The following is a 13,989-nucleotide window of genomic DNA, read 5'->3' on the forward strand; positions in this document are numbered from 1 at the left end:
GGGTGATAGAGAGTAACAGTATAATAAAATTGTAGATAGATGAGAAATAGGGAGATGAGGTGAAATGTGGGCAAGGTAAAAAAAAGATGCACAGTGATAAAGATGACAGTCAGAGGTATGCAGGGATGGATATAGTGCATGACAAACAGGTGGTGGTGATGGTGGGGGACATCAAAGGCGGCGAGCTGGCAGAATCGTTAGCACGCTGGGCGAAATGCTTAGCGGTATTTCGTCTGCCGTTACGTTCTGAGTTCAAATTCCGCCGTGGTTGACTTTGCCTTTCATCCTTTCAAGGTTGATAAATTAAGTACCAGTTACGCACTGGGGTCGATATAATCAACTTAATCTGTTTGTCAGTCCTTGTTTGTCCCCTCTGTGTTTAGCCCCTTGTGGGTAGTAAAGAAATAGGTATGATGGTGGGGGGGCATCAAGCTTAGATATAAGAAGTTGTGCAGGAGAATAGATATAAGAAGGTATTCAATGGAAAATATAGAGGTAAGGGATGATACTGAGACTGCAGGATGGGTGACAAAGGAAGTGGTTCCAAGGAGAGATACAAGCAGTAGCACAAAAGGACAGTGAAATATGTGCAGTTCTCATATATAATTACAGCAACTCTCGCCTGGCCCCCGTGCCGGTGGCACATAAAAAGCACCATCCGTTCGTGGTCGTTTGCCAGCTCTGTCTGGCACCTGTGCGGGTGGCACGTAAAAAGCACCCACTACACTCATGGAGTGGTTGGCGTTAGGAAGGGCATCCAGCCATAGAAACACTGCCAGATCAGACTGGGCCTGATGCAGCCTTCTGGCTTCACAGACCTCAGTTGAACCGTCCAACCCATGCTAGCATGGAAAACGGACGCTAAATGGTGATGATGATGATGATGAAGTAAATATGTCAGAAGTTAGGAGAGTAATGGAGTAATTGGAGTTAAGAAGATGGATTGTGGGGGGGGGGCTTGGCAGAGGAAGGCTTAGGTGCAAGGGTAGAGACAGAAGCAATATACTTTTGGAGCCTTATTTTTTGCTGAGATTGATGGTCCTTCTCAAGCACTGCACATTGCCATCTTCTTGATCCTTTCTTATCTCCTCCATGGGGCTCAACAACCCGGGGTCAGTCATCACTACTTTGTCCTGTGTTTTCCCAGGTCTTTCTTTTCCATGGGTTCCATCCTCACGAAGTGATCAGTACCGTTTTATGCAGCTGTCCCCATCCATACACATTACATGACCATATTAGCACATTTGTATCAATTGTATCAACAATGTTACCAACAGGAACATCTGCAATTAACAATATTGATTATTTGATGGGGGTGCAAGGTCCAAATAAATAGTGATAATAATAGTGGTATATCTTATTTTATCCCAAAGAGAGAATCAAGCTTAAAAATGACAAAGCTACTGTAATAAACTTTTCTGGGGTGCACGCACACACACACATACACACACACACACACATAGAATACCTGATACAAAAATTTTTAAAAATAACACTATAGACTGGCATAAATAATAGGTACTGTGTGTTTATGTATGTGTGTGTGTATGTATGTGTGTATATATATATGTGTGTGTGTATGTATATGTTTATATATATATGTATGTATGTATATATATATAAATATATATATATACACACACATTTACACTCCTAGCATCAATCAACCTTCCTCAGTAATATAAACTCCTCATTTGAGGGGTCTTGTCTTGTGAGTTACTTGACGACTAGTACCAGTACCATGGAAAAAAATATTTAGTACACCTGATAAAGTGGTTGACATTAGGAAAGGCATCCAGCCAAAGAAGCTGTACCAAAGAAGACATTGAAACTTAACACGATTCTCCTGTTGATTGTTATTAACAGAGATAATAATGATAGTAATAATAATAATAATAATAATAATAATAATAATAATCTTTGCCCTAGGAGTCGGGAAGACACTCGGCAAGAAATGGAAGCAAATTTGAAAGAAGAAAAAAAAAAAATAATAATAATAATAATAATAATAATGATGATGATGATGATGATGATGATGATAATAATAATAATAATAATAATAATGATGATGATGATGATGATGATGATGATGATGATGATGATGATATAATAATAATAATAATAATAATGATAATAATTCACCAGCATGGTCTCTCTTCTTGTAACTATTATATCCTCAAGTCGTGTCCTGAAGTTTCTCTGTTCCTCAGTCATATTCTCTTGTAATACAGGGTTTTCTACATTACATTGGTTGGCCAGCCTCTCCTCTACTACACCTTCACCTTGCCTACACATTCACTGATCTTCACCTACATTATTCGTTATAGCCTTGATCCCACTTTCTCTAGTCCTATGTAAAGTCAACATGCACTATGAGCTTCGAAAGAATGGACCACATCTCAACCACCATGGATGATTTAAAACTGTTTGCAAAAGCAGAGCCTGAAATGGAGAGGCTGGTTGAGATGGTGCAGATGTGCAGCAAGGATATAGGGATGGAATTCAGTACCTTGAAGTGTGCGGTGCTCACTTTGAAATGAGTTAACCCTTTTGTTACCAACCCGGCCAAAACCGGCTCTGGCTCTGAGTACAAATGTCTTGTTTTCATAAATTTTGAATTAAAATATTACACCAAAACTTAGTAACAGTTTATGTTCTGAACACTACCTTAATGGTAACTAAGTTATTTTACTAAATTCTTTGTTATATTTAAAGTAATTGAAAGAAATACAGAGCATTTCAAAATAAATACAGTAACAAAAGGGTTAAAGAGCAGACTGTAGGGGCATAGAATTGTCAAATGGCGGAAGAATGGAAGACCCAGATGATGATGATGATGGGATCCTAGAGCTGGACAATATCTTGCACACAGAAATGAAAGACAAGGTTATCACTGCATATTTTAAGCAACTGAAATTTCTCTTGAAATCAAAACTCAACTCAAAGAACCCTGTGACTGCCATCAACATATGGGCTATTTTTATAGTCCACTACAGTGCACCCATCCTGAAATGGTCACCAACTGGATCGCCCTACCCAAAAGACAATGACAATGCATGGTGCCCTCCACCCTATGGTGAATGTACACTACACAGGCTCTACATGAAGAGGGGTAAAGGTGGATATGGGCTGATGATTAGTATATGGGAGCACATCAACAGTCAAAGAAGAAATGTGGCAGAATATTTGGTAAACAGCAAACAAGACCTGCTTCTGAATGCTGCTAATGCATAAGGACCAAAAATGGACTTGAGAGTGCTCATGAATTCTAATCATGAACAACCAGCAAGAGAGACATGACAAGGTAGCGCAACACCTTCACTGGCTACTATGCTAGAAGTATGGATATGAGGTAATGGGTGCTTGGTATCAACATACACTGTATGGTAATGAACGAAAAGAGGAAGGCAAAAATCCTCTGGGACTTTGACTTCCATACACAGACAAGGTGTTAGAGCACCGAAGGCTGGATATAATAACCTTTTAGGAGAAACAAACAAGAGTGCCTAATAATTGATGTGGCAGTGTCAGGAGGAGATCAACATATCATCATGAAAGAAAGAGAAAAGATTGATAAATATGGAAACCTGAGAATTGAGGTTGTTAAGATGTGGCAGCTTCGAGAGACAAGCATAACGGTTGTCCCTATTGTCATTGGAGCATTGGATTCAATACCTTCCAACCTGAAAAAACACATCTGCAAACTATAGAAAATTCCCTATAATCTAGGTGTATTGCAAAAATCGGCAGTATTTGGAACCGCACGCATATTGCATAAAGTATTGTTTGAGGTCCTTGTTGTGACTTGACAGACAGTACAAGTCCCCACCCTCACCATGGTAGACACAATATCTTCAATCAACAACATCATGATATTGGATATTATTATTATTATTATCATTATTATTATTATTATAATTATTATTATTATTATTATTATTATTATTATTATTATTATTATTATTATTATTATTATTATTATTATTATTATTATTATTATTATTATTATTATTATTATTATTATTATTATTATTATTATTATTATTATTTCCATGTTATGTACAAGGCTATTAATTTTGTGAAGTTTTTAGGATGTAGTTAATCAGAAGTAACAGTCATACCTTTTGCTTATCCAGAGGGCTCAACTGAGCAGTTATAATAAGGATGTTAGTGATGATGATGATGATGATGATGATGACGACGACGATGAATGGTATACATATGTTTAACCCTTTAGTGTTCAGATTATTCTATCAAACATAATGCTTATTGATTCCCATTGATTTGAATTAATCATGCATTATCTCATATCTTCAAGATGTTGATGGTGTAATTTCTTAATGTAGAATAACATTGTAGGGTAGGTGTGAGAGCCTGGATCTGGTCAGTTTGAGTATAAAACAGATTAAATATTTTGGCCAGATATGGCCGGTTTAAATACTAAAGGGTTAAAAGTAAAGGTTATTGAAAGAAAAAGGAGTGCTGAACTTCAATATTCATTTCTTCTTAATGATAACAATTTTTTAATATCAGGCTTATTTTGTTTTTTAGAAAACCACCCAAAACTTTGTGATTCTTTTTCCAACAGTTGTGAATTTGTATTTGTGCAATTTTTTATTCTATGTACATGTACTTGCTGTGTGTGTGTGTATGCGGGGGGGGGGGGGAGGGCTACTCGTGTATGTGTGTGTGTGTATTAATTAGTATCTCCGTAGGCATGAAATTATGTATTTATTTTTGTTTGGTAGAGTAAGTAACTTGGGCTGTGTGTGTATGTGGCAATATGTATTGGAAACCCATACCAATAGTACTGAGTAAAAAAAACAACAACAAATTAAAACAAACAACATTAACCCTTTCGTTACTGTATTTATTTTGAGATGCTCTGTGTTTCTTTCAATTATTTTAAATATAACAAAGAATTTAGTAAAATAACTTAGTTATCATTCAGCTAGTGTTAGGAATGTAAATTGTGACTAAGGCTTAGTGGAATATTTTAATTCAAAACTTATGAAAACAAGACATTTGTACTACAGAGCCAGAGACAGTTTTGGCCGGGTTGGTAACGGAAGGGTTAAGGATGATTGATGATGATGATGATATATTTCTACATTTGATATATCATTGCTTCCTTCTGTTTTATTTGGTTCTTATTGTATTCATTGATAAGGGTTTTTTTTTTATCTTTACAAAATAATTTTAAAAAAACTGTTTATGTGTTGTCTGCATCAACATCACTTCCACTGTCACCACAAGTATCACTATAAATTGTCCCCCCCCCCCCGAATAGACAGCTGATCCACACTCTTAACATCTGCCATACTGGGTCAGCCATTCCTAGCACCTCTTCATTGTCACTTCTGCCAATTATATGTGACTTGCCGATAGTAATCTGTTGTAGGGCAGTGAATTGTGTACTTCTTCTGTATGGGATGGTGCTAGTGTTGGTACAGCAACCAAAAATGTCCCACTAGCCTCTTTGTATTGTTTTCTTTTGCCTGTTGTATGTGTGTGTGTGTGTGTGTGTGTGTGTGATTGTGTGTGTGTGTTTGTGTGTGTGTGTTTGTGCGTGTGTTTGTGTGTGTGTTTGTGCGCACATGTGTCTATATGTGTGTGTATATATATATATATACATATATATATATCTGTTTGTGTGTGTGTGTATGTATATGTATATATATATGTGTGTGTGGGGGGGGGGACTTGTTTATTATTTAGCCTTGAGCAGGCCTGCATTCAAAAACATTCCATTTATGACTATCTCGTCTTTTGTATATCTGAGACTATACCATCGAATGTGTTTTTCCTTTTATGATGATGCAGGATGTGATTTAAGAAACATTTTGCTACTAATTTTGCTAGGTCAAGTGATAATACTGAGACTCCCTAAATAGCTTATGTGTGGGGCAAATAATATAGTGAAAGTAGTGGTTGTAGGTAGCCGGACTAAGCTCTACCAAAGCTGTGCTTGGTACACCATCCACATATCCTTACTCTTTACTCTCTTTTACTCTTTTACTTGTTTCGGTCATTTGACTCCGGCCATGCTGGAGCACTGCCTTTAGTCGAGCAAATCGACCCCGGGACTTATTCTTTGTAAGCCCAGTACTTATTCTATCGGGTCTTTTTGCCCGAAACCGCTAAGTGACGGGGACGTAAACCAAACACCAGCATCGGTTGTCAAGCAATGCTAGGGGGACAAACACAGACACACAAACACATACACACACATACACACATTATATATATATACATATATACGACAGGCTTCTTTCAGTTTCCGTCTTCCAAATCCACTCACAAGGCATTGGTCGGCCCGGGGCTATAGCAGAAGACACTTGCCCCAAGATGCCACGCAGTGGGACTGAACCCGGAACCATGTGGTTGGTTAGCAAGCTAACTTAGCACACAGCCACTCCTGCGCCTATCCTTCTCTGTTATTGTTTATTTTCTTTAGCTGACCTGTCAGAATGTCCACACAGGCCACTGCTACTATCAACTTCTCTGCTACATTACTGCCACTGCATTGATGACCATCAAACAATACTGCTACAATCATTATTACTGCTATTGCTGACAATATCATCACAAATGCTTTCATCACCATCATTTGTTTCCCCTTCGTTTGTTCTCTCCCTGCTTCCTTATGCTTATATTTCCCTCCGCCTCTTTCTCCTTTTCCTTCTCCTCTTTAATTCTCCTCCTCCTCTCAAAAAAAAAAAGCATCAGCAGCAGCAGCTACAAACCCATTCTCTATCCCTCTCTTTACCTTAATCGCTGCTACCACCACTATCACCACTTTTCCTCCTCATACTTTCACTATTTCCAATATCTTTCTTAATCTCCTCCTCCTCCTCCGCCTGCCACTGCTGCTACTGTTCTAAATTCTTCTTCTTCTTCTTCTTCTTCTTCTTCTTCTTCTTCTTCTTCTTCTCCTTCTTCTTCTCCTTTCTCCTTATCTTCTCCTTCTTCTTCTCCTTCTTCTTCTTCTTCTTCTTCTTCTTCTTCTCCACCATCCCACCACCACCACCACCACCACCAACAACAACAACAACAACAACACCACCACCAACACCACTACAACTACTACTTACTACTACTACTACTACTCCTACTACTACTACTACTTAACCTTAAACAGCGCAATGGGAAATTAAAACTGACCCATTGTTGTTGTTGTTATTATTGCTGTTGGTGGTGGTGGTGGTGGTTAGTGGTGGTTGTGCTGCTGCTGCTGTAGTTGTGTAAGCACTAGCTTCATCTTTGGTGTTAGCAGTGTCAGCAGCAGTGGTAGCGGCGGCAGCAGTGGCAGCAACAATAAGCAAAGCCTCTGACATGCAAACATCTTCATCTTTTCCCTCCTAGTCTATTGCACTGCTGTGCTCTTCTCTTGCTCCGTTCCACTTTGTTTTGCTCTGCTGCAGTTGTTGTGTTGTGTTGTGTTGTGTTGTGTTGTGCGCGGGTGTCTTGCTATCTTATCTGGCCGAGCAAAAGTGTGATGTGATATCAAAAAAAAAAAAGAAGAAGAAAAAAAAAAAAAAACAGACCAAAAGTGTGGTCCTGTTTATATCACTACTTTGTAAGTACAACTACCACCAACATCATCACAACTATGACTACAATTGCTACTACTACTACTACTACTACAACTACTACTACTAGCAGCAGCAGCATCACCACCATCACCACCACCACCGCTATTATCAATACTACTAGCACAATTACCACTACCACCTTTCATCTCTGTCCTCCTCTCCCAGTCCTTCTAAAACAGCATCACTAAAAGTATTATCACTCACCCTCCCTCTCTCGTTCTTTTTTCCCCCTTATTTGACTCTCCTTCTATTTCATTTCCCAATGCCTCTGTAACCGACTGCCACCACCACCACCACCACCACTAAAAGCATTGCTAGGAATACTTGCTTCTCCCACGTTTTCCTATACTCCCTCCCAGTACTTCTACCCCTCCCACATATTCTCTCAAAATCTCTCTCATTCACTGGCTCTCCCTCTCTCCCTCTCCCTCTCTCTCTCTCTCTCTCTCCTCTCCCTCTTTCTCTCTCTCTCTTTGTCCCACTGTTGTTTCTCCATCTCTCTCTCTCTCTGATGACACAATCTGGGCGGCAGCAGATACACTCAAGTTGTAGGGCGACTGAGACGTTACGATGCTGGCATGGGCCAAATACAGATTGAACTTCGGTACTGTATGAATGTTATCAAATTTCACTTTGTTTATGTTTTGTATTTGCTTAACTGGAGTTTTCTTTTATACATAAATACACACACAACACAATATTACATATAATATATATATATATATATATATATATATATTTATATAATTATATTATCTACCTATCTCTCGCGCTCTCTCTCTATCTATATGTAAACATAGACATGTATATATATACATACTCATCATGCTTTAACTTGGGCTTTTTTTTATCCTAGGTTTTCTATATGTATATATATATATATCTTGTATTTCTTCTGATGTAAAGCATATTGCATATGCATCATTTCAAAATGAGCGTTTTTAGCCATTGCGTATTTTGATATTTGCAGTGAGATGTTTTGATTTATGTTTTGAGTTTTCTCCTGATATGCACACATGCTCTCTCTCTCTCTCTTCTCTCTCTCTCTCTCTCTCTCTCTCTCTCTCTCTCCTCTCTCTATCACACACACACACAAACACACACACACAAAACTAACTTTTAAATTTCTTTTATTAATACACATAATTTTGTTCACATTTTTAAAGATGCAAACTTCTTGTATAGTAAACATTTTCATGCCCACTCCGTTTCTCTTTGGGTTTATTTGTTTTTTTTATCTTGTAGTCCTCCTCTTATAACTTTTGCTGAATCTCCCTTTTTCTTTTTTTTTTTTTCTTTGCTTTACTTACATTTTCTCCCTTAATCTACTTTCCGTGCCTAAATATGAAATTCTTCAAATAGGATGAAGTACTTACTAATTACAATATGATATTATTATTACTATTCATCATATCCCTAATTTCAGAGTTTGTATTCTTAGATTTGGAGACTTTCAATTAGTTAGTAATTAGTTTCTTGTTGCTATTATTGCTAAAAATATTATCATTATTATCATTATTGTTGGTAAAAAAAATGATTGTGCAATTCTTATATAATATTTTCCTAAAATCTGTAATGTTAGCCTGTTATGAGTTTATTTCATATCGCATTATCAATTTTGTTATTTGACAAATAAACTTATACTCAGGGATAGCTTATCATCTTACAGGGATTAATACAACACCATTATTATATCTATTCTACCTATGCTCTAGGTATTTTCATTTGAAAACTTGCAAATAATTACAATCTCTTTATTTAACTTCAATAGGTATCTATCTATCTATCTATCTATCTATCTATCTATCTATCTATCTATCTATCTATCTATCTATCTATCTATATCTATCTATCTATATATATATATATACATGTATATATATATATATATATATGTGTGTGTATACACATATGTATATATATCTGTATACATATATTTATGCACACAGCCCTGTGTGTGTGTGTGTGTGTGTGTGTATATATATATATGTGTATATATATATATATATATATAGTGTGTGTGTATACATATACATATATACATATATATAATTTCCCCTTATAAATTTACATAAAGAGTTTCCATTACATTATTTAAAGACTTCAGAAGAAACTGTAATATCTTTGGAGTTTTCAAATTCACATGAAATTTTCTATCCTTCTTAAATTGTATGACTTCTCTTTTAGCTATCATCTTCTTTTCTATACTTTGATATTAATACTGTTTTTTTTTGTGTTGCTATTAATTATTTCAAATTACTTTTACTATATGGCCACAGCTCCGAGCTGAAACTAGAAAAAAAAATGTATATGTGTATGTGTGTATATATATATAGATATAAACATATATATATGTTTATATATATATATATATATAATATATATGTGTGTGTGTGTGTGTGTGTGTGTTTGTGTATATTTATATATATATACACACATAATATATGCATATTTATATCTATATATTTATATCTATATATATATATATTTATACTCACGCACACACATACACATATACATATACTCACACACGCATACACATACACACACGCATAAGTGAGTGGTAAAGAATATCTCAACAAATGAGTGACATATCATATTGAATATATATTTGTTAAGGTAATTAAAAATAAAGGACCAAAGATAAAATACAGATTTCTTTTAGTTTTTTTCTTTTCTTTCATTTGTAAATAGATAAGGGATTCCCTTGTTATCATTCTTTCTTTACACTTACTTACACAAGCATGCACACATACAGCACAAAAAACTTATATTTAGAGAGTTATGTGAAAAATCAATCAATTGAAAACAAACTAAAATGAAAAGTATTTTGAAATAATAGCAACATGTTAAAAAACAGAATATATACACATAGTTATATATATTTGCATATGTATATATATGTGTGTGCATGTGCGTCTATGTATATATGTATATGTGTATTCATATATATGTATATATATGTATGTGCATATATGCATATGTATGTGTGTGTATATATATATATACCGGAGTAAACACATAAATGTGAAACAAGGTGGAAAAAAGAGTACTCAAATAACAGTGGTAGAGTAATATGCTTTATTTAAAGCAGCAGAAAATTCAACAAATTCAACAAACAGATTTTGTTGAATTTTCTGCTGCTTTAAATAAAGTATATATAAATATATATATGAGTGTATATATATTTATATATGTAGATATACATTTCTATGTGTATGTGTGTGTATATATATGTATATGTGCATATATGTATATAAACATATATATATATATATTCCTGTGTGTGTGTGTATAGATACATTTTATAATATACATATATATTATACAATGTAGATTACATATTCTTTGAATCTTGCTTAAAAATATATTTTGAAAGTCATTATTACATGCGCTTCGTTTGCCTTCTTGAGCATGTCTCCCAAGTGTCCATGCCTTGCTTGCTTGTTTGCACTTGCTGCAGCCAAACAAAATGGGTAGACTTGTAAGCTTAAAATGAAATGCATGAGAGTCTGGAGGCGTATACCTTTATGCTTAATCAAACAGTTACAGCGCCACGTTGTCGTATCCTCTAACACACCCTGCATAAGTAGTTGCAGGGAAAACAAAAACGAATACAAACAAAAGCAAAGGAAAACGAAGGGAGGAGGAAGGAAAAATAAATCCAAGAATCAAAAGCAAAAAAAAAAAAAAAAGACAAGCGAAAATAGAAAATTGAGTATGCGTTTGTAAGCCAATGAGAGTTGTTCTTTAGAATCAATGCTCTGCTAGATCTTAAGGTATGTGTGTGTGTGTGTTGTGTTGAATAAATATTCATCATGAATAACTTAACACGGTGCCATAACTCTCTGAATTAAATATTCCTTCCTATTCAGTTTTTATCGAAAATAAAAATAAAATCTTTTGAGAATTAGCTTTATTGCAAGATTTCTGTGAAATTTATTTTGTTATATTTTAAATAGTTATTCATTTGTTTTGTTTTTATTAAGTTTACTTTTAAAGTTTTTTTTTTTTTTTATAAGATTTCAAGATTTCAATACCAACAACAACAATTACAATGATAATATAAAGATTTTAAGCTGTATATTCTGAAGACATTAGATGTTCTTCTTATTTTAGAATTGATTTTGAGATAACAAATTGTATATCAGGTTTTAAACAACTCCTCTCTCCCCTCCTCTTTATCTTTTCCTCACACAAATACACTCCGGCAGACACTTGTGTTTATAAGCATGCATGTAAGCATGTATGTATGGATGTATGTATGTATGATGTATGCATGTATTTATACATGTATGTATGTGTGTCTGTATATATATATATATATATATATATCTATATAATATATATATAATATATATATAATTCTAAATATTCGGTAATGCCAATTTTTGTTTTTCTCTCATGTTAAAGTTGAGAAATTAGCATTGGAAGAAGTTGAATAGCTTCTTCCATGTGTGGGTGTATTATTATTATTTTTTTGAATTTGTAAGTTGAGTTGTTTTATATATATTTCTGCTCTTTACATCAATTACTTTCAGTTTGATAATAAAAAGTTATCCTTGCCATCATTAACTTAAAAAAAGACAAAATGACAAAACATCAGATTTCTACTAATTCTAATTAACTATTTACTTTTTGCTGTTTGTCAGTTACCTTATAAGAAAACGGATTGGTTTAGGGAAAGCAAACTGTGGTCTGTTATTAACTCGTTTATATGATTTCCTGCTATCATTATTTGCATATTTAGGTTTACATTTGTTTTGATGGCAGCTGTGGTAGAAAATAATTAGAATAGCTTACTCTATGTGTGGTGTGAATGTGTGTGTGTGTGTGTGTGTGTGAATGTGTTAGCACACGTGTGTGTGTTTCTGTGTGTGTGTGTGTGTGTGTACATGTGTGTATTTGTTTTCAGTTCCTGAAGAATATGGCATTCTGCTATGTAAGTGGATCAGAAGAGTAAGCACTGCTTCTTCATCCTCCAATCACAACCCATCTTTAGTTTTGCTTGTATGCCAGAAGGTGGGTTTCTATCTAGCCAATAAGGAAGGAATGCCACTGTCACTTTCCAACAAAAGCTTGTTGTTGTGGTTGTTGTCATTATTGTCGTCAATTATATTGTTGATGTTGCTGTAAGTTTTGTGTTTGTTGTTGATATTCTAGCACTTTCTCATTATTATACTAACATAATTAAATTTAAAATATCTAGTATTTATTTATATTTTATTCAATGCTTTCAAGAACTAAACTATTTTTTAGTGTGTGTGCTTATATATTGTTTGTGTATGTGCATCTGTGTATGTGTGAGTATTTGTGCCTGTCTGTGTGTATGTGTGAGTATTTGTGCCTGTGTGTGGTGTGAGAGAGAGAGAGAGAGAGTATATTCTTTTGTGTATTTCTCTATACTTGTTTGTACAAATGTCTCAGTGCGGATGTATATAAGTCTATATGTGTCTAAGTATAGCTAAAAGTTGGAGTGTGATACACGTGTTTATGATGGAGAGTGTGTGTATATATTTGTGAATATGTATGTTTGCAAGTGAATGTGTGAATATATGAGCCTTTTTATATATGTGTATGTGCATTAGAATTATGTGAGAGCGTATATGTACAACTGTTTAATTTCTCCCCATTCGTTTTACATTTTTTAAAATTATGTCCGTAATTTCCAAATTTTCCAAATTACTTTTTATCTTTTGAGTTAATTCTTGTTGCTGTCATCATCAAAGTAAATCATTTTTCATCGTCCTCCTTTTCATCATCATCATCGTCATCACCATTGTCAGTGTCAGCAATATGTCACTATTTTGAAGTGATTTGTTTTTGTATCTATGTTTTAGTAGAAGTCTCTCCATGTTGCATCATGGTGAGGTTATCCATAATTTGTAGCATGTGGCATTGATTGCTTACTCATCAATATGTTGCAAAGTAAATGATTAATCACATACCTGCACGAGTATTTGAGGCCAGAACTTCAATTTTTTCAGTCGGGTAAATAAATATATGCAAATTTAAATGTGAGAAAATAAAATAAAGCTAAAAGTAGTATTTGGATATTTTAATGATTGCACCAAACAATGGGTGTGTGTGTGTGTGTGTGGTGTGTGTGTGTGTGTGTGTGTGTGTGTGTGCGCGCGCACGCATGCGCATGTATGTGTGAGTGTGTGTAAACATACACTGTTATGATGAGTTTTCATCTAGCATTTAATAAAAAGAATAGTTGAACCAAATAGACATTAAATGAAATGTATTAAAAGAATATTTAACACAAAGAATTAAATGCACAACACACACACACACCACACACACACACACACACACACACACACACACACACTCAATTGCATACACACAAACACATACACAATTCAAAGGATATTATTTGTAAAAAACG

The 13,989-nt window shown here is 34.7% G+C and overlaps 1 protein-coding gene across 3 annotated transcripts in view; it reads left to right on the forward strand.

Annotated features, from left to right (window-relative positions):
* The window catches only part of LOC115212047 (myoneurin-like), a 122,818-nt gene that overhangs the window by 14,414 nt on the left and 94,415 nt on the right, over positions 1–13,989 (forward strand). For 2 of the 3 annotated variants that reach the window (XM_029780849.2, XM_029780850.2), the window contains exon 1: positions 7,242–8,199. The exons of the other annotated variant lie outside the window; for it this stretch is intronic. In XM_029780849.2, coding sequence (XP_029636709.1) covers positions 8,166–8,199 — 34 coding nt within the window. In that variant the 5' untranslated portion in view covers positions 7,242–8,165. Of the gene's footprint in view, positions 1–7,241; positions 8,200–13,989 lie in introns of those variants that run through there. 3 annotated transcript variants of the gene reach the window in all.

This window comes from Octopus sinensis, linkage group LG5 (genome assembly GCF_006345805.1).
Source record: "Octopus sinensis linkage group LG5, ASM634580v1, whole genome shotgun sequence".
NCBI classification, from domain to species: Eukaryota; Metazoa; Mollusca; class Cephalopoda; order Octopoda; family Octopodidae; genus Octopus; species Octopus sinensis.